The 20962-nt window shown below is 36.8% G+C and overlaps 1 protein-coding gene across 2 annotated transcripts in view; it reads right to left on the bottom strand.

Annotated features, from left to right (window-relative positions):
* The window catches only part of LOC131962057 (gamma-aminobutyric acid receptor subunit rho-3-like), an 87387-nt gene that overhangs the window by 24999 nt on the left and 41426 nt on the right, over positions 1–20962 (bottom strand). The window contains exons 10-13 of one of the 2 annotated variants that reach the window (XM_059327012.1): positions 17800–17893; positions 13781–13981; positions 13117–13206; positions 9697–10278 (exon numbers count right to left, since the gene is read on the bottom strand). In XM_059327012.1, coding sequence (XP_059182995.1) covers positions 9697–9833 — 137 coding nt within the window. In that variant the 5' untranslated portion in view covers positions 9834–10278; positions 13117–13206; positions 13781–13981; positions 17800–17893. The remainder of the gene's footprint in view (positions 1–9696; positions 10279–13116; positions 13207–13780; positions 13982–17799; positions 17894–20962) is intronic. The other variant, XM_059327013.1, reaches the window with a different exon arrangement.

Genomic DNA, 20962 nt, shown 5'->3' with positions numbered 1-20962 from the left:
AAACCCATAACCTTAATCAAAGGCGTGGCACGGCTCCACAAAACAAATAAACACACATGCACGCATAACACACGTGTGCACATGTTCTTTATCTGACACACAAAGCCTCTCATTGTGTTCCAGAAACAATCATCGGTGCTACTGTAGGACTCATAAAACCAGCTGCCCGGACAATATCACACAACTGCACATAATAACTACATTTCCCATGAGTCCTTTCTTCATCCACCTTCTTATTAAAGTACTGTTCAAGGCTATATTGTGGTGTGGAGGTCACTCTGGCCTCTGACTTCAAGATATCTGAATAAAAATGGATTATTTTAGTTTTTCTCTTACAGCAAAATGAGATATTCTTGCCTACTGTATTTTAATATTTCTGCTCACTGGGGTCCCTAAACAGTCTGTGAGCTGCATGAATCCGGTCTGACTGGAAAGCTGAGACTCTTGTGGATTCAATGAGCCCAGTTTTCTTCATGTGTGATGATGTTAGTGAGTGAAACTCACTTTACTTTAATCTCAACTTTAATCACAGCCTCATGAAACTTTACAACCACAAACTAGAGACCTAGATACTGACAATAAGAGGTTTTCTCAACAGTTTACACAACACAAGTGCTCGTCATACAATCGCTGAAAAATGTAATTCTTGTAGAAATCTCCAAATTGAAAAAAAAGTTTTTGAAACCAGATCACAGCATGGATTTCCTCTCCAGTGTTCCTCAAGGTCTTGGTGTCTTAATGTGATATTCTGGAGGGATTTTTGACCATTTTTTTATATATTCTTCAGTAGAAATATTGCAAAATTCGGCACCAAATATGTGTAAGAAATGGTCTAAACCTGGAAATTGTTGCAACAATTTATGGGACAAAACTGAGCATGGCAATGGGCTTAATATAGTGATATCATAATGTATTATATATGAATATTGGTGCATCCTGGGTCCCTAAACAGTCTGTGAGCTGCATGAATCAGGTCTGACTGGAAAGCTGAGACTCTTGTGGATTCAATGAGTCCAGTTTTCTTCATGTGTGATGATGTTAGTCAGTGAAACTTGAGCTCAGTGTATAAAATGAGCTGCTGTGACCTCTAGGATAATCACAGCCTCATGACACTTTACAACCATAAACTAGAGACCTAGATACTGACAATAAGGGGGTTTCTCAACAGTTTACACAACACAAGTGCTCGTCATACAATCACTGGATAATGTAATTCTTGCAGAAATCTCCAAAATGTCAAAAGTTTTTGAAACTGAATCACAGCATGGATTTTCTCTCTGGTGTTCCTCAAAGGTTTTGATGTCTAAATGTTGTATTTTGGAGGGACTTTTGACTATTTTTATCAGTTCTCGAATGCAAAAAATGTAATAGCAAATGACCAAGCAAGTTTTAATGACAACAGTTACTTTCAATGCTGCACAGCTGGGAAACAGAGTAATGCTGGTGTTTCCACTCTTTCTTGAGACTACACTGTTGTCATCTCTCTTTGTGAAATGAAATCCACATTTTGGACCATTTCTTGACTTGAAGTTTCCAGAGGCGCGTGACATTGACGTCATTGTTTTGCAATGCACAATTGGCAGATAAAAGAAAGAACGGCATTGATTAAAGGAAATGATACATTCAGAGACATATGATTCCAATGAACTGGTTTTCAACTCGTACCAGTTCTCTATTTCCATCACTTCCCCCTAAATGCATGAGTAAAAATAATCTATGATATAGAAAATAAAACAATAGTATCAGCAGGAAGAGCCACAGGGGACTTTTTCTTAACTTTTAATACTTGAACTGTGAACATCAGGGGTTTTCCTTGTTAACAGAGTATTTCCAAAAGGTGGTATTAATATTGTTACAAAAGTAAAGGGTCTGACTACTTCTTCCACCAAAAAAAAAACAACTGGATTGTGGATTTAACAACTCTAAAAAAGAAGCATTGAGTTAAATTCATTAAAATTAGCTTCAGGTTTTGAGATAATGGCTTAATTTGGTTTGTTTTAGGGGATTGTGGTGTTTGTTTCAGGGTTAATTTAAGGGATTATAGAGACAGGATTTGGCTCAAACTCATTGTCTGACCTCACAATAACAGGAGACCAAACGTGAGTGTGCGTGTGTGTGTGTATGTGTTTGTGTGTGTGTGTGTGTGTGTGTGTGTGTAAGAGTCAAAGTGTGTGACTTTCAAAGAGGCTTTTCATCCGTCAGCAGAGAAAATCTCAAACAGCTTTCATCTCTTTTATCGCTGTGTGCTCACCTGGGCACTGCACGTGTGTTTACCACCTCGAAACACACACACACACACACACACACACACACACATGCTCACTCACCACACACACACACACGGTGCTGCATTATTGCAGCTGAGAGGCGGCCGTGCTCAGGCTGTAATTACACCTCTTACATCCTGAGAGCGTCTGGTCGGGGTTTCCCTGGTCGAGTGTCAGACGTATATAGAAGTTTACAGTTTGTTTAACTGCACAACGTGTTTACTTTATGTCGTCTGAGGACGTCACCGCTCACACACACACACACACACACACCCTTGACAGGGAGATATGAAGTTTGCATTTCTTGGCTTGTTCTGCAGCTGAAAACACACATGATGTAACGTCACGTTTGGATATTTAAAGCAGCTTCAGATTTAAGCTTCTTTCATGACGTTTGACCGAAGAAAAATCTTATTTTAGAGTCAACTTCCTTTGACTTTCGGGTCATTTCTGAAAATATCACTTACAGTAAGTCAAACCAAGTAAGTGTCATCAGGAAAATATACACAATATACGTGTTTTTAAATCAAAACTACCACAAATTTGATACTTCCAGTTTCTTACATTTGAGGATTTCCAGGTTTTCTGGGTCTTAGATCACATTATATTGAGTATTTTTTTCAAGTTTTGTACAAGTTCATTTTAAAACTAATGAATAATTCACATTATGTATTAATCTGCTGATTATTATTTCGATCAACCAATCAATTGTTTGGTTTGTAAAAATCGTGAAAATAGTATATATATTATATATTTTATTTTCTATAAACTGACTATTAATCAACTTCTTGCTCCAGCTGAACTGGTATAAAATGATAAGTTGAATTTAATCAGAATCCAGTTCATTATCAGATTTTTTTTCTTTTAAGATAAGGAATATAAATATTTGATTTTAATATAATATATTTAGATTTTTTTACATTTTAAATTCAAACGATGATTTTTTTAAATATAAAAAAATGAATAAATAATATTTCTTAAACATACTCACTAATATAATAATTGGATAAAAAAATACAATCATTAAAACAATACAATGATTCAGATTGAGAATACATATAATATTTAGATTTTTTACATTTTTAATTTAAATAGTGAATATTTTATATATGAAAAGTGAATAAATAATATTTCTTAAACATAATTTCTAATATAATAATTAAATAAAAACTAATAAAATTATAAAAACAATATATTAAGACACGAAAAAATATAATATATATATATATATATATATATATATATATATATATATATATATATATATATATATATATATATCTTTTTTAATAAACTTATATTGAACTCTGAATATTTTTTGTTTGCAAAAATCTTATTTTTTATTTATTTAATTCAAGCTTTTAGATAAATGCAGTGGAGTAGAAGTATAAATTAAAAATAGTCCTTGTCTTTTACTGTAGTCCTTTAGTTAATGTCCTCAGTGTCTTTCCACCTCTGACTCATTTGCTGTAATAACTGTGTTGTTTCTGCGTTTCTGTATTTCCCACAGATCACCTGTCAGTCAAACAACGAGGGCCGGGCGGCCAATTCATTCAGTGGATCAGCGTTTTATTGTTGTTCTGGCTGAAACACACATCAGCTGTCTGTCAAACAAAGAACAAAATGTGTCTCCAACAGTGGAATCTGGACCGAAGCCAGACGTCACTTAACACATTAATAATCAGGCTGTTATTGCAGAGAGCCAGTGGTTGTGTAACATGTAATAAACTACAGAACAGAGCTGTAAATATTATTACAACACCTGCACAGTGGTGGCAGTAGATCTGTCACCGTGGTTACAGTAGTGACTTAGCAAGTGCAGCTAAAATGATCAAGGTCAGCTACAGATATTGTACGATGTAACCGGCTGTGTTTATGGCATTTTAGCCAACAAGACGCCAGTATAAAAAGCTTTTTTCTACCATTAAAGCATCTAGGCATTTTTTAATAGACAGAAAATCATTTAAGGGACTGGACTGACAGGGTATTGCCTGTTAAAGAACATTTATGTGTTTATTTATTTATTGGTTGTGTGATTTAATTGTATTATCTATTTTTTTCCTCCTGTTTAAAATGAGGGAAAAGGTGATTTTCTTTATTTTTTTTCTCATGTTTTAATTAAAGAAAAAAGGGATTTCCCTAATTTTTTTCTCCTCTTTTATTTGAAGAAAAAAGGGATTTCCCTTATTTTTTCTCTCCTGTTTTAAATGAAGAAAAAAGGGGATTTCCTTTTTTTTCCTCCTGTGTTAATTGAGGAAAAAAAGGGGATTTCCTTTATTTTTATCATGATTGTTGATGTGTCTGCTTTTTCTGCTTGACTAGCTGTTTTTAGAACATTGCTACTTTTATTTATTTAATAACACCTAAAAGCCTGTGTCTGGATATTGGATTTGGTCTTTTATGGGTCATACACTGTGGGACAAGACTTATTTTTATATTATAAAAACAAAACACAGCTAACACACAAGCAAAACAAAAAAGTAAATAAATACATTTAAGATAGATTTAAGAAGATAGATTTAAAAATAATAATATTAAAATACTACAACTTTTCAGTAACAACAATATGTCAAAAATAAATTTAAATATATATTATTATTTGGATTTTTTAAAACACAGCTAACACATGTGCAAAGAAAAATATAAATAAATAAATTGATTTTGAAAAAAAAAACCCAATAATAATACAACTTTTCAGTAACAAAATGTCAAAAATAAATATAAATTATTATTTGGATTTAAAAAAAAAAAAATTGAGAAAAAAAACCCCCACAGCTAACACACATGTAAAGAATAATATAAATAAATAAAAATAAATAAGTAAATAGATTTTTTTTTCCGTAAGAAAAAATAATACAATGTTTCGCTAACAAGAATGTCAAAAATAAATTTTATATTAAATATATATATATAATAAATATTATTATTTGGATTTTTTATAAAAACAAAAGCAAGACAAAAAAAAAACCTGACAGCTAATGCATGTGCAAAGAATAATATAAATAAAGAAAAATAGATTTTTCTTTCAATAAGAATAAAATAATACAATGTTTCGCTAACAAGAACATTGTAATATATATAAATTGTGTATTTCAATCAAATGGTGTTCATTTATTTATTTTGAAAATGTGATTTTTCAAATGAACGTCCATGTAGTCCAACAAAAAGAAATAAAATAATTATTTAAATGCATTATTTCAGTTTTTAAAAAAATAGTTTATCACCAGACTTTGTTTGAATATTTCTAATTAATGATAAAAAAAACTCTTTTTTATTAGGTCAGGTCTTATTTTCTGCTCTCTTTTGAATCTATTTTTTCCAGCTTGATCAAATATGGTTTAAATTCTTCAGTGCAGGAATACTTAAATAAACAGTTTAAGGCTTTGGTGATGTTTCTACTGTGGTTTAAAACCTTTAATTTGTAAGTTATTCTCCATATTTGTGTTGAAAATAAACAGTTTCCCAAGAAATATGGCTGTGCTCACCACACTTGAGTTGACACGTGGTTTCACTGAATAAAACGACTTGTTAGAGGAACTGAAGCTGCATTCAGTCATTTTTTTCTTTCATTCTTTCCATCAGGAGTTCCAGGAAAGCTTTTAGACACATAAAACCTGTCTGAGGAGCCTTTTTTCCCCCCCAAAAAAGCTGCACTGATTCAAACTAGCAGAGTTCAGCTCTCTACTGTGAGCAATAAAAACAGCACAGTCAATTAGAGATGAGCACCGAGGGGAGAGTCCTGCTCTGAGGTCACTTCTTCTAAGTAAATAATCAAACCAAAGACGTGTTTTCTAGTGAAACGGGGAAGTGAAAGGGATGAAACCCTGGGAACTTCTGTGTGACGTGTTCTCTGGAAGGGAACTCACAGCTTCCCGACAAACCACAAAATATAATAATGATTTATTTCACCGCAGCTTCCTGACTTTTACTCTGAAAGCTGTAAAGCAGTCAAAGAAACCTCACTGACACGCCACTTAAGTATAATTTGGAGGTACGATTGATCTGTTTTAACTATTTCCACGCTGAAGAAAACCCTGGGAGGTTTTTTTAAATCAATACAAACCAAATAAAGTTCCTCAAGAGCACCCGAGGCTTTACACAATTAAACTGTCACACAACTAGTTGCAGGTTGCAACTTGCATAAAACTTTTTATTTCTGTGGAACTTGACAGTTACACAAAGCAGTTTCAAAATAAATCTCTGTTATAAAACAATTTGGTAGTTAATTACATTCATTTTTTACATTAGGACTCCACTTTTCATAATAAACTTCTGGGTTCACAGCTTCCTGACAAACCACAAATATACTAATCATATTGTGCACCGCAGCTTCCTGATTTTTATTCTGAAAGCTGTAAAGCAGTCAAAAAAAAACTCCCTGACACGGCATTTAAGTATCCAAATAGCCTTTTAAAACCAATATAAACCCAATAAAGTTCCTCAAGAGCATCCGAGGCTTTACACAATTAGACTTTCAAACTAGTTGCAGGTTAAAAATTGCCTGAAACATTATTTCTGTGCAACTTGACAGTTAAACAAAGCAGTTTCAAAATAAATCAGTCTAATAAAACACAATTTGGTAGTTTATTTCATTCATTTTTTACATGATCATGTATTTTTTTGATTTGCTTGATTATATCAAGTGGGAAGTGTTATTTTAACTACATTTGCATCTCTTTATCATATTTCAGGTCACCTCATACTTTGACATTATCATCCGACACATTATCAGCTTTTGATTGGCTGAAACTAGTCTCACAAGCTGAGTTTTGCAATTGTTTTGCAGAGGGCTTTACATCATTTAACTGAAGTGGAATTCAGGGAACATCACAGGAACATCTCAATACATTAGAATAGGATGGAAAAGTCAATTTCCAGTAGTTCAAGTCAAACAGCCCCAACCAAGTATTGAGTCATATAGATGGACATACTTTTTAAAATTGGTCTTTTGTAATATTAACATTTTTTGAGACACTGAACTTTAGGTCATCATTAAATGTAAGCCATAATCATTATACTTTGAAGAAATTAAATAAATTAAGACATGAAATGTTTTATTCTGTGTGTAATGGATCTATATAATGTGTTATTTCCACTGTTTGAATTGAATTACTGACATAATAATAATAAATAAACTTTTCTATGATATTCTAATTTATTGAGATGCACCTGTAGGTTGTTTGCTTCAGTGCTGATCAGCTGACGAGTTTCTAAACTCGGAGCGTTTCCCTTTCGTTCGGTTTCTTTTCTAACGAGAAAAATGACGATAATGTGACTCCACTTTTCATAATAAACTTCAGAGTTCACAGGAAACTGGTAACGATGGTCAATAAAACCACTTGATTATTGGGTTGAGATTCATCATCATGTGCAGAATCTGTTCTCAATTGTTTTCCCCTTTTTATTTGAAACTGTGTTTCTCTGTAACATAATACTAGACGGCTTTAGCAACGGAGACAAGAAACTGCTTTATATTCTTTTAGCAGCAAGAAAAAAGGCCATTAGCAGAAGATGGCTCAAGTCTTAGCAACCAGGAAATGAGGACTGGATCAACATTATACAAGAAATCTACAAAGTGGAAAAAGTGACATTTCAACTAAAATTGCAAATGGACTCATTTTATAAAACTTGGTCAAAATAGACAGAATATGTCAAGCCTATAAGATCTGACTTTATATAAAGCTGTTGTTAAACTAAAGTTTAACTAACAACGACTGCTGCAAATGATGATGCAAAGTGAAAAAAAAGATGCTGTGTGGTTTAGGTACCCCCCAACTGTTCCTGTTCTTTGTTCTGTATAAAATGTTAAAAAATTCCTCAATAAAAAGTCAATTTAAAAAAACAAACAAAAAACCACTTGATTAAGAGAACAGAGTTGGGCTTTAAAACTTCCACACTAAACTACTGGACGCAGTTACACAGACTCACTACAGATAACAACACTAACTGAGTTACACATGGGACACAAACACTGCTACACAGTTCTCCAGCTGGTGGTTTGGTCGAATCAGGGTTGGATCATGTTCCAAAAACAAATTAACTGCTCCAGACTTTGTTTGAATGCAGGACCAAGACCACGTCCTCAAGATGGTCTCGGTCTGGTTGTTTTAGTTGCTGTGTTCACAAATGGCAACACCAACTACACAGGGGGAACGCTGCAGGGTTCAATACAGCCGGACTACACAAGGCAGGTGAACAACATCTGAAGTTTCACTGTGTAAAGACTTTAAGTTCTTCGGAAACACTCCATATAAAACAGACCGAGCATCTGGCCTCTGCACTCATTTACCAACTTAAAGAGCTTGTAAAAGGTCGGACTCAGGAGGAAATTAAAACAAGACGGTGCTGTATTTATAGAGCTTTCATGTTGCATTGTGGGGAATGTAGGCAACTAGAAGAAGAGTTCATTGAGTAAAAAAAATATTTGTTTTTGTTCAAAACTGTCCATCATGAGTCTAACAATGATACAGGAGTTGGGGATGGGCGTTTGGAAGAAATCTGCCAAATCGATTATCTACAGTTCTCATAGATTTTATATGGCTCCCATGAGAAATTGAAACCTATGGTCATAGAAAGCATGTGGAAAAAATTTGGTGCTTATGTCCAACATGTCCCCATTCTTCTCAAATCTGGTCCTAAGCTGCTTGATTATTAAGTAAGTTTTGATTGCAGGACTTTAACTTGTGTCTTGTAGTATCTCAATAAGGCAAGACCTTTGGAACAACAGAAAAGAATCCATGCTGAGATTTGGGTTTAAAAACTTTGGTCCTTTTGGGGATTTCTGTGTTTTCAGCGATTGGATGACGAGCACTTCTGTTCTTCTGCTGAGCCAGCCGTTGCTGAGAAGCCTTTTTGATATTTTATATCAACTTTATATGAATTACCACACACTCGTTAATATTTACCATTCGTTTTTCATTTAACCGTTCCACCTGTTATTTCCTGTCACTACCTTTCAAAATCAAAGCACCCGTTTCACACTGGACGGCACCTTTTCAAAATAAAGCATCACAACAATGTAAAACACCTAGAAAATCTACAAACATGAAAAACATGCTGTATAATATAAATACACCAATAGGAACCTTGCTAAAGGTCATTTACAGTTGTGTTTAAAATAAATGGAAAAGTGATATAGTGATTGGAGTATTTACTATATTTGATTTACTCCAAATTAACAGTCTTGTCATAACATGTATTCTTATCAGTAGCAGCTCAAAACCAGATAATTTACTGTATTTTATAAAGCGATTAAATAATTATTGAGCCGAATTTAGTTTAGATTTTAGAGTTTTGGTCCGGCCCCTGTAACCTTTGTGGTATTGGTCATGTGGCCCCTTGGGGAAATTAATTGCCCACCCCTGATCTAATCTGAGCTGTGCGTGTGTGTGTGTGTGTGTGTGTGTGTGTGTGTGTGTGTGCGTCTCACCCTCCGAACTTGAACTTGCTGTTCTCCCCGAGGAAGACCTCCTTGTGCTTCCTGCGTCCGGTGCTGCGGCCGCTGGTCACCGTGGCTACGAAGCTGGCGGCGGCCAGAGCCAGGCACGTCAGCACGTCCACCTTCATCGTCTCACAGGTTTCCCCGCCACAGCTGACACCACGCCAGCATCGCCGGCTCCACCGTCCACACGGCCCGCAGACTAACGCAAACAGGCAAACATCCCACGCCGGCTGGAAGGTTCCTCAACCAGAGAGCTCCAGGATGAAGGCGAATGCATGAGTGGCGTTGTGCTTTAAATGCATGTGTGTATGTTTCTTCATGCATGTGTCTGTGCAGCAGATGTCTGTGCAGCTCCGGCCGCGATGATCTCCAGGAATCTCCCGCCGCTGCTTCATCCACCCGCTCCTCTCGCCCTCGCCGTCTGTCCCGCTCTGTTCTTTCTGCTGTTTTTTGACGGATCTTTCTATCTCTGATTAAAATCGATATGAATCTATTCCTCGCGGCGATAGAGGAATGACACTAATTCCACTCTAATCCTCTTATCTACGGCCACAGCAATCTTTCACTAACCTACAAACAGTCACACACACACACACACACACACACACATCAGTAATCAGGATTTTCTCAGCAGGACAATAAAAAAACAGGCACCTGGTGTGATTATATGGATTATAATATGAGGTTAGCGCACACCTCCTGGTTGTGTATTTGTGTGTGTGTGTGTGTGTGTGTGTGTGTGTAGAGAGAGAGAGGGTTTTTGTGCATGAAAATGCATCACCGGTTTGGAAGCTGCTGAAACAACAAAAGGTCGTCAAGATCGACCGAGGTTTAATAATCTGAGCTGCAGGGGAGCGAGCTTCATCTCATCTAGCCTCACCTATAGTTTACACTTCTAGAAGACATCACACACACACACACACAAAGGCAGTTTCAGGAGTTCTTTGTGGTTTTATCTTTGCGATTTAAATTGTGTTGCACCATCTGAGTTATCAAAATCAGGTGATCTAAACATGACAAGAACTTCCACAAAGGCCTGTCACGATAATTACTATATCAACTTATCGTTCAATATATAAAAATGGACTCGTTTACATGCGTGACTTTTTTGTATTTAAAATAATGCTGCAGATGTTTGACAGGCAGTACGAACTGCAGAAAAAAAACTATATTTCCCAAGCAGCCATTCCAGCTGTTTACATGTTATTTTAATAATTAAGCAATATAATACATAGGGATTATCACATTGCAATGTTTTGTTTACAGAGCCTTAGATTCTATTTTATTTGTTTGGTACATTTTTATATATATATATATATAATTATTTGATATAAGTTTATTTGATAGGGAAATTATTATCTAGATAGTGATTCAGTAAAAAGTGAGAAAAAAATGATATTAGGACTAAAATATAACATTACTTTATGATATTAAGTCTAAAATACACAAATATTTGAAATGCTTTTAAATACACTTATAACAAAATCAATTTGAAAAAGTTTATTCTCTGAAAACAAAATATAAAAGCTGAAAGAAGACAACAACATTTTTATTAGAACCCAGCGATGCAAAACCAGAGTGCAGTAACTACATTTTTGGGGTCAAAGGTCAAATAAATTGTCAATTAATGTAGAAGTTAGTGTCATATCACCTACCTACCTACCTATAACCCATTTGGCTGCTCAGTTAAAAAAACATTTAAAAAACTTTAAAGCAGTTTTTCTCAGTTTTAGCCTTTGTGTAGTTAGTGTAGTTAGGCTTTGTAGGGCAGAACAGAGACAGAGAAATGTGATACATAAATAAACTTGCCTTGTCTAAAGATCCCGTACAGTCATAAACGCTGTCTTGTTTGTATTTGTTTTGGTTCAATGATTCCTCTCTTTTGTCTATAAACTGTTACTTTCTGCCTGTTTAACACAGTGGGAACAATGATGACGTTTGCTCATTCGATCATATGTAAGAATGCAGCTCCACTATTTCAGTCTTATCAGACGTCGTCATTATCAGGCAGCAGGAGGTAAAAGGTGAAAACCTCCCCCTTGATCTTTAAGCCCAGCTCAGTCTAACGGAGCCTAAAACTGGTCACATCACTCTGCAGAGGGATTCAAGTTGTGATTCAACAGTGACGAATATCAGAGTCTTTATGAAGAAACTGAAGAGAAAGGGTGGTCTAATTATTTTTATCCAAGACTGTAATTTGAATTTTTCTCTGATCCAGACTTGTAGGAGTCACATGCAGTTTTTCCAGTTTTAATCAGAAAATCCTGTATGATTTAATAAGATAAAAAAAAGTTTTCGCATGAGGCCCACTGTGTCCAATCGTCCTTCTGCAACCTTATATTTCACTTCCAAACACACACACATTGCAGCTTTTCTGTCTTCTCAATCCTTTCTTTTATATCTCAAACACTCACTCACACACACACACACACACAAACACAAAGGCACAGGCACAGACAAAAACACACAGACAGACACACACACACACACATACATACAAAGACACAAAGACACACATACATAGACACACACAGAAACACACACACACACACACACACACCCCTTCCACCGTGTCTTCTGCTCTCATTGGCTGAAGCTCCCTGACAGACCCGTTATTATAAATTCAGCGGCTTAATATCTGGAAAGTGTCTGTGGAAAGTGATATCTGGGACTCATCATCTCGTCTCTGTGCATATCGCCAACTTGGTGGCGTCCCACTGTCTCCTCGGTGAAGGAACATGTAACTTTATACTTCTACTTCACTTCCTTTAAGAGACACATATTGTACTTTTTACTCCACTACATTTAGCTGACAGCTTTAGTTACTTTTCAGGTTAAAATCGTTAAAAAAAAAAATAATTTAATGCTTCTACTCCCCTACATTTTAAAAGGCAAATAATGTACTTAGTCACTTTTCAGTTCATAAATAAATAAATGAATAAATAAATAAATAAATAATATTATTAAAACAATCTGAGTGGGGCCATTCTAAACGAATATTTTTGATACTTTAAGTACACTTTGATGCTGATACTTTTATACTTTACTTAAGTAAGTTTTGAAGGCCATTTTTCATGGTTTTCTTGAAAATAACCAAACTCATTATCAAGAAAACCATGGAAAATGTCTAGATATCAGCTCTAAAATTAAACTCTTATCAGCTATTTTTGTTGATATCATTATATTTGTCCAAACAAATGTACCTTTAGTTGTACCAGGCATTAAAATGAACAAGAAATTGAAGAAAAAGGGTGGTCTAATATTTTTTTCCATGACTGTACTATCAATAAAACCAGAAAAATAACTTAAAAACCAACAAATAAAATGCCTGTGATCTGTGTATTTTATGAGGGAGCTCCTAATAAACTGAAGGAGTCTCAGGGTCTTGCAGTGTGAACTGGCCGTTACCTGAGGCTCTCTCTTTAACCCCCAGACTGGTTCTACTGGAGTCCAGCGTCCAGGAGTGGTGTGACCTGTGTGAACTGTGGCACGGCTTCCCTGAAAAACAGAACAAAGCACTCAGCAGCCAAACTTCCCCAGGTTAAACAAAGGTTACTCATCTACATCTGGGGCTGTTTCACTTTTTCTTCCCCAGTGAAACCAGACCAAACGATGACGAATAAAGATGACTAAAAGGACAATCAGGCTGCGTCTCCTGATGCTCGTTTAATGATCTGTATCTGATCTCCAGCGTGGGGATTTGGGCCTGATGTTAACGAGTTAACGGAGCCGATCTGTAGCTGTGTGATGGTGTGAGCAGGTGTTGCGGTGTCGGCTGTATGTTTGACATAGAGCACATAGCACACGGGACTCAGCATGCACTAAAACAGCTCTGCACTTTGAAAAACAACCCCGCTGACATTTGATGGAGCTGCAGAAGAAACACTGACTCCTATAGAGGGTCGTGTGTTTGTGTGTTTGTGTGTTTGTGACTTTGCCAATCACAACCAAACTCCACCCATTCAGAGGGTGTGTGTGTGTGTGTGTGTGTGAGGAGCGACCTTACCCTCCCTGCAGTGCCTCATGTGTGCTGAAATGTGTGTGTGTGTGTGCTGCCTATTCTCTAAATAACCTGTTGATCCAGTCAAGCTAACGCTCATTCAGCCCGAGGCTCGACTCTTCTTCTTCTTCTTCTTCTTCCTCTTTTTTCCCGGATTGCATATGAAGCGGAGCTCCAGCTGAGTCACTGTGAGTGTTTTCTCAGCTTTCACACACATTTCCCGGCATGTCACTGACAGATGGTGGTGATTTCAGTCCTGTCCCTGTGTCCGCTCTGTAAAAAAAGAACTTTTTTACTGCGGATGTCCTGGAGCTTCTGTAAGTTATTATCTTTTACTTTTATTCATTCCACACAGAAAGTAAATTAAGAGTAGATTAATGTCTAGAATGATACTTTTCTAGGTCGTTTATAACATTTGTTGGAGCTGTTTCAGTGCGATGAAGCTCTGAATCTGCAAATAAACGTCTAAAAATAAACATTTCATTCATTAGAAGTAATCAGCTGCTTAGACGCGAACTTTAAATCAGAATGAAATCTGCCTCAGGAGTGTTTCAGATAAGCAGGGAGTGCACCTGAGGTCAAAGAGTGAATGTCTTGTCAAGTCTTGATAACAGGAATGAAACTGTTATTTTATGATATGGTTAACTGGCTCCTGATTTAAGTTTTCTGTGCTTCCGTTTTACTGGAAATACTTTGATTAGTGGCAGAAAAACTGACATTTATTAAGAGACGGAGTCTGCTGTTCACATACAGCAACATTTAAGTTCATTTAAAGGGAGGAAAATTACATTTTAGCAGGAAAAATTTCAAGTTTGGAGCATTTGTTGTCAAATTTCTGACATTAAGTGCACAATTTATTTTTTTAAAAACCATATTAGGCTCATTTCTTTCTATGATTTACATTTTGTGCTTGTAAGGTAAGCTCTTTTTGTTTCTGAAGCTTTTTGTATTAGACACATGTTGTGTATTGTTTGTAAAAAAAAAAGTTTTTATCGTCAGAACAAACTGAATTAGTCTGTTAATTTCTTTATGTATTTGCAAACCACACTGTTTCTTGGTGAACTATAGGGATAGTATGTGTTTTGAAAGTATGTGCCTGTAAATATATTGTTGAAGCTGATGTTTTTGGCTTTTGGTTTTGTGTGATTGTTTGATAAATCGCAGTGTTGCCTGAGGTCAAAGAGTCATTCTTAGTGTCTTAATAACTCTAATAAATGTGTTATGAATACAGAATCAGGTGTTAAAAAGAGTTGATGTATGTAGCAGAGTGAGTGGAGTGTTTCTGTACAACTTTTCATTGAATTATTGTTGCATTTTCTCAGATTTTATTGACTTTATTCCCCCAATGCGTTGTTACTCGTCACTTGCATTCATTCACCTTTAGTTTAAGATCATGTTAAGTCAGAATCAGGAGTTTAAAAGGAGTAAGTGTGTGATTTAGAGGCAGCAGAGTGAGTGGCGTGTGACATGGAGTTTGAGATCAGATCAGAGTGCATCTGAGGTCACATGGTCATTGTTTGTGTCTTAATAACTCTCGTAAATGTGTTAGAATACGCTTGATTATTATTGGAGGCTAAAGAGTGAGCATAGTGTGCTCCTGCAGAACTTTTCATGACTTATTGTTGCATTGTTTTGCATTTTATTTCATATGTTTTGCTGTGCATGCTGCTTGCATACATTAAAGTGGTGTTACTGATTATTTTAAGTTGTTTTTTTTCAATTTCTAATATTTATTTTACAAATTCTGCATGTCACCTCTGCTGCTAACATTCCAATGTAAGGCACCTTGAGTTTAAGATAAGATTTGAGGTCAATAGTTACTGTTAGAGTCTTTAAAAACTCTGTTATTAATGTAGAATAAGATGCTTATTGTAGCATTATCTCATATTTAATATATATTTTAGTATATTATGTGCAGGTTACAGGCTTACATTTAATGTGAACATAAAGCGTGCAGAGTTTAAGGTCAAACAGTTATTGTTAGTGTCGTAATAACTCTAATAAATGTGTTATAAATACAGAATTAGGTGTTAAAGTAAGTCTGCTGTAAACATTTCAGTGTAAGGCACCTTGAGTTGAATATTAAATATGACTGAAGCTGAGGTCACAAAGTTACTGTTGAGTCTTAATAAATCTCAGAATAAAGTGTTAAAGAGCCACTGTGACTTATCGTAGCACATATTTACTATATATTTTAGTATATCATGTGCAAGTTACTGGCTTATATATAATTTTAACATAAAGAGTTGAAGATAAAAGGTCAAATAGTTATTCTGAGTGTCGTAATAACTCTAATAAATGTGTTATTAATACAGAATTAAGTGTTAAAGTAAGGCAGCACAGTGAACCTGCACAACTTTTGATTATCTCTGATATCATTTGATATATTCTGCATGTCACCTCTAGTTGTACATTATCATTTATACATTACAATGTAAGGCACCTTGAGTTGAAGGTTAGATATGAGTGCACTTGAGGTGACAGAGTTATTGTTGTATCCTAATAAATGTGTCAATATTAATAAATACAAGGATTATAAAGTGTTAGTGTATGTTTAAGAGGCAGCAGGGTGAGTGTAGTGTGTTCCTGCAGGAAGTTTTGTTGACTTTTTGTGTTTTATTAAATATGCTGTATCCATTTTAATGTAAATGTAATGCTTTATTTATACAGAAAAAGGTGTTTAAAATACTTGCTTTATATTTAAGAGGCAGCACAGTGAGCCTAGTGTCTCCCTGTATAACTTTTCTTTGACTTCTTGTTGCATTTACTGTTTATATTTCATAACAGTCTTCTGCATGTTACTTGTTGCTGTATGCATTTCAATGGTAGGGCAATGAAAGTTAAGAGTAATTTAATGTGCTCGAGAAGTAAAACTGCCTTTTCTCACCTCATTTGACCCTGAAAAGTAAAGTCTCTCAGTTACATGACGACTCATTTGGATGTGATTAATTAGTGTTATCTGCAGAATGCTAGATATTTGCATTGACAGAGTCACCTGAAACTTTCTGCCGTTCATTCCAAAAGGTTTGGTCTTTTTGTTTCAGCGAAACAAAAAGAGACAAAAGTCATCCGTCAGCTCTTTGACAAAAAAGGGCAAACTTGTTTTGCTGCAGGACACAAAAGCAAAAAGTCCTTTCTCATGTTGTGCACTTTTGCTCCGTTACCAAGGGGAAATATTTGGAAAGAATCCAAGCACTGGCCTTCTTGTCCAGCCAAAGGAAAGCCATGAGCAGTAAATATATGAGATGATGTACTTGTCGTGCACTATATAACACTTAGAGGTTATTGTCTTCAGCACAAAGAAACGTAAACATGTGAAGACAATGTCAGCGGCTGCACGCGCGGCGCACCTCCTGCCAACAAACGTCACCACACTCCATCACCACGAAGCTCTCTTTCTGTGTTTCCAACAGTAGTAAACTTCTCTAACCTCTAAGACTGATTGACTGCTTTGTCAGCGGCCAGCGGACACACTTCACTCTGCAGCGCGCGCGCTCTTTGATGTACGGTACCAAGTTCACCTCTGTTTGTTTTGGTAGAGTGGAGATAGTGTCGAGATAAGGCGATAGCAATTTATTGTAGCGTGAACAACAGATGCATCCTCTTCCTCTGCGCTTATCAAACCACTGGAGAGATAAAAAGAAGGGCTCGATGCGCAGGATAAGACAGGGCAGAGAATGAAAACGGCCTCGAGGTTTTTCTGCTGGATGAAAGAGTTCAGGGCTGCAGCTGCACGACAGCTAAATCCTCACCGTCGTCACAGGATCAAACCTGAGTTCTGCTCATAAAACTGCACATGTTCTGTCACGTTCATGCTGTACATCTCCCTGTGTCCATTTCATCAGGAATGTGCCTCTAATTATGCTTTTCTCTTCCTTTTTTTTCTGTGTGTGTGATGCCAAACCACCCAGAGAGATCCAAGGGAAAACCTGCCCCAAGGAAGAGAAAAAAAAAAACAAACCCTGGGCTGAAATCGCCACGGTGTGAGCAGCATGGACTGAGGAGCTGCCTGCCTGCCTGCGTGTGTTTCTGCGTGTCCGTCTGAGGCGTACGTGCGCGAGCTGAAAAGGAATCATGTCAGCGATACACACCTGGGCCTGTTTCCTCCTGTGGATCAGCCTTGCCACGCAGGACAAAACCCCAGGTAGGACACAAACACCTCTTTGTCCAGTAGCTTTGACTGATCTGAAAGCAGGGAAACGTTCGCAGGGATTAGAAAGAGGTTTTCTTTTACACAACCTGATACACACAGGCCAGTTTGTAGCACAAAATACAACAATCTTTGCATCGTAGTCATGCAAAGATTGTGGGATTCTTCTTTGCTGCAATCTGAGACGTGTCCCATATGAGCCAGATGACTTATAAAAAACGTTTCCCCCCGTCTAAATTAAATCCTGACGTCAGGTTTGAAGTCAGGATGGAAATATTTTCCCACCACAGAGAGTGAAGCAGCTGGACATGAAGGAAAAGTCTGTCTGGGTTTTTTTCTACAGCTCTGACCATCATTCCTAACAGTTAAGGTAACATTTGAACCACACTGCTGAAATCCAGCAAATAAAGAAAAAACATGCATGTTGAATGCATGTAAGAAAAAAAAAAGAATGTGCAAAATATGTGAAGAAATAGAGGAAACGAATAAAAAAAATTCAGGATACTATACACTGTAAAAAAAACAAAAAAAAAAACATGAACAAATCTTACATCAAATTACAGTAAACAATTATTTTACAGATAATTTCTTTAAAAATACTGATATAAAAATACATATATAAATATATATATATATATAGAGAGAGAGAGAGAGAGAGAGAATAACTAAACTTGATTTTTTACCTTTTTTTTAAAGATTTTAAAGTTTTTGGGTTTTTTTCTAAATTATTTTTTATTATTTTCATCTTTTTTATCTAGCTTTATTACTTTCTATTGTTAATATTATTATATTTAATATTATTATTAACTTTTGTTTTTATTTTATTTTATTTTATCTTACCTTACTTTATTTTTATTCATTTTATCTAATTACACACCGACAACTCGCTGCACTCGATGTAAACTATTTAAAAGTACAACTCCTTGTGCGACACTCGGCAGCTTTCTGATGCAGCACATTATGCAGAACAAGGTACAGAGAAAAGGTACCGTTGGTTCCTGAACCAGTTCAGGTTTAAACGGTACCCAACCATAGTTCTGCTGGAATGAAAGAATGGAAAAAGTTCAACCAGCAGCTGGCTAATCACAGCGCGAGTGTCGCTTCAATAAAGCTTTATAAAAAGTTAAATATAATCTTTCACTGACCTCCATTTGTCACCAAAGAGCTGCAGAAACACAGACAGCTTTAAAAGGTTTACAATGCAACAAACTACTGTTCAAAGAGAAATGTTTTATCTCAATGACCACTGTGTCAACTTTTTTTTTCACCAGTAGAATGATGCTTCTATCAGTTTTTATCAACTTGACATTGTTTTGTTCGCGTGCTGCACATTTATCAAGATTGCACTATCACTCGTTTTGCATTCATCTGCTTATTTATCAGTTAAAATACCGTGTGAGTGTTTATTCTGCTAAGTATCGGCGTGAGTGAAGTTAATGTTTGACACTCAGCTGACTGCTGTGAAGGAATTTTAGTGTTTGCTCAAAGCGTTTCAGCGAAGGGCACGAAATGTCACGTTGCAGCGCTACAGGAGCCGAGCGTCAGCCGGCTGCCAGGCAGGTAAACCGGTCGGCCGCTCAGGTGTTAGTCAGAGGTCTGAGTCACCGCAGAAAGCTGTGATTCAACAAGACGGAGCAGCAGCTGTGAGCCTGCAGTCATAACACCGTCAGAGAGAGAAAGGGCTGAGGCGGGGAAAGGTGGTGAAAGAAGCTCTCCGCTGATCAAGAAACGATTAATCCCTCCAGTCATTCATCTGTTGTTACACCTGTAACCGCCATGCAAAAACACACAGAGGAGGCTAACATGATAATCTGAGCATCTTTGGCACAATACACACAATCTAGTTATGGATTTGGTTCAAGCGTCTTCTAACCGTCGTCCTGAGAAAACCTGTCAGGGAAGCAGGAGGAGGGACACCTTAAGTCAGCGAGTTATTAAGGGTGAATCTGGAATAATCCGAGTTAATTTAACTCTGCTGGCTGTGGGATTAAAGTGATGAGTGACAGGGATGTCAAAGTACGTCTTTTGCCTTTGGCAGCTGGAAAAAACTGCACTCGGGAACTATGAAAGCACTAAGAGACAGGTGTGCCAGAAATGCTGCACCCGGTTTGAAGCTTTTAACTGCAACATTTCACTAAAATCAAACAAGAGAGCTGAGCTAAGAACCAACAGTATTTAGGTTCAGCAAGAAAGCAGCATAAGCCGAGTTTCCACTATCATCCAATACCCAGAATGAGGCGGGTCTCACTCGCCAAAATGACCGGATGTTTTTCAGCCCTGTCGAATAGCAGGGCTGTTTTTCTCCCCTAAAAAAAGCCTGGTTGCTGATTGGATAGAACGCTAAGCAGGATGTGACGTAGTACTGGACACCACAACAACACGCGCCATTTGTAAAAGCCGGCGAAGTAGCGAGAAGTCACAAGCAACAATAAACATAAGCCTCTTTCATAGTGTGGTCCCGCAAATGTCCCGCTATACTGCTGGAGAGTTCTGTGCCAGTTCTTCGCTTTAGGGCGTTCACAGTGATCCCGCAAAGGCAAAGTGATTTTCTGCCCTTTCATAGTGCAGTCCGGCCTCGCGGAACGAGGTGCACAGTAGCACAGTGCTAATCGGCTAACAGTTAGCTCTGTAGCAGTACAGTGTGTATGTGCTGCTGCTGCAGGAGGTGTTCACTTAACGATCTCTGTTTGTTTACGACAAGCACCGGACACTCTGTGCACAGTTAGCATGCCGGTTTGTTTACGATCAGCCGCGGACATTTTGTGTACAGTTAGCATGCTGGTTTGTTTATGACCAGCGGAGACACTGTGTATAATTAGCCATGCTGGTTTGTTTATGATCAGCGGAGACACTGTGCATAATTAGCCATGCTGGTTTGTTTATGATCAGCAGCGGACATTGTGCACAGTTAGCGACGGCAGCCACATTTGCATCTCTGTTGCTAAGCAATTACGCGACGATCGAAAACCATACGTCACCTCCGGAGTCTCATTAATCCCTCTGGGGCCTCTGGGGAAACACGGCTATAAAAAAGAGACAAGTTCCAACATTAAACACAGTTATCACAAACATTAAATACAAATACAGCCTCACAACAACACTGA

Source organism: Centropristis striata, chromosome 23 (genome assembly GCF_030273125.1).
Source record: "Centropristis striata isolate RG_2023a ecotype Rhode Island chromosome 23, C.striata_1.0, whole genome shotgun sequence".
NCBI classification, from domain to species: Eukaryota; Metazoa; Chordata; class Actinopteri; order Perciformes; family Serranidae; genus Centropristis; species Centropristis striata.
The sequence above is the reverse complement of the archived record's forward strand: the minus strand, read 5'-3'. Positions and strand labels throughout refer to the sequence as shown.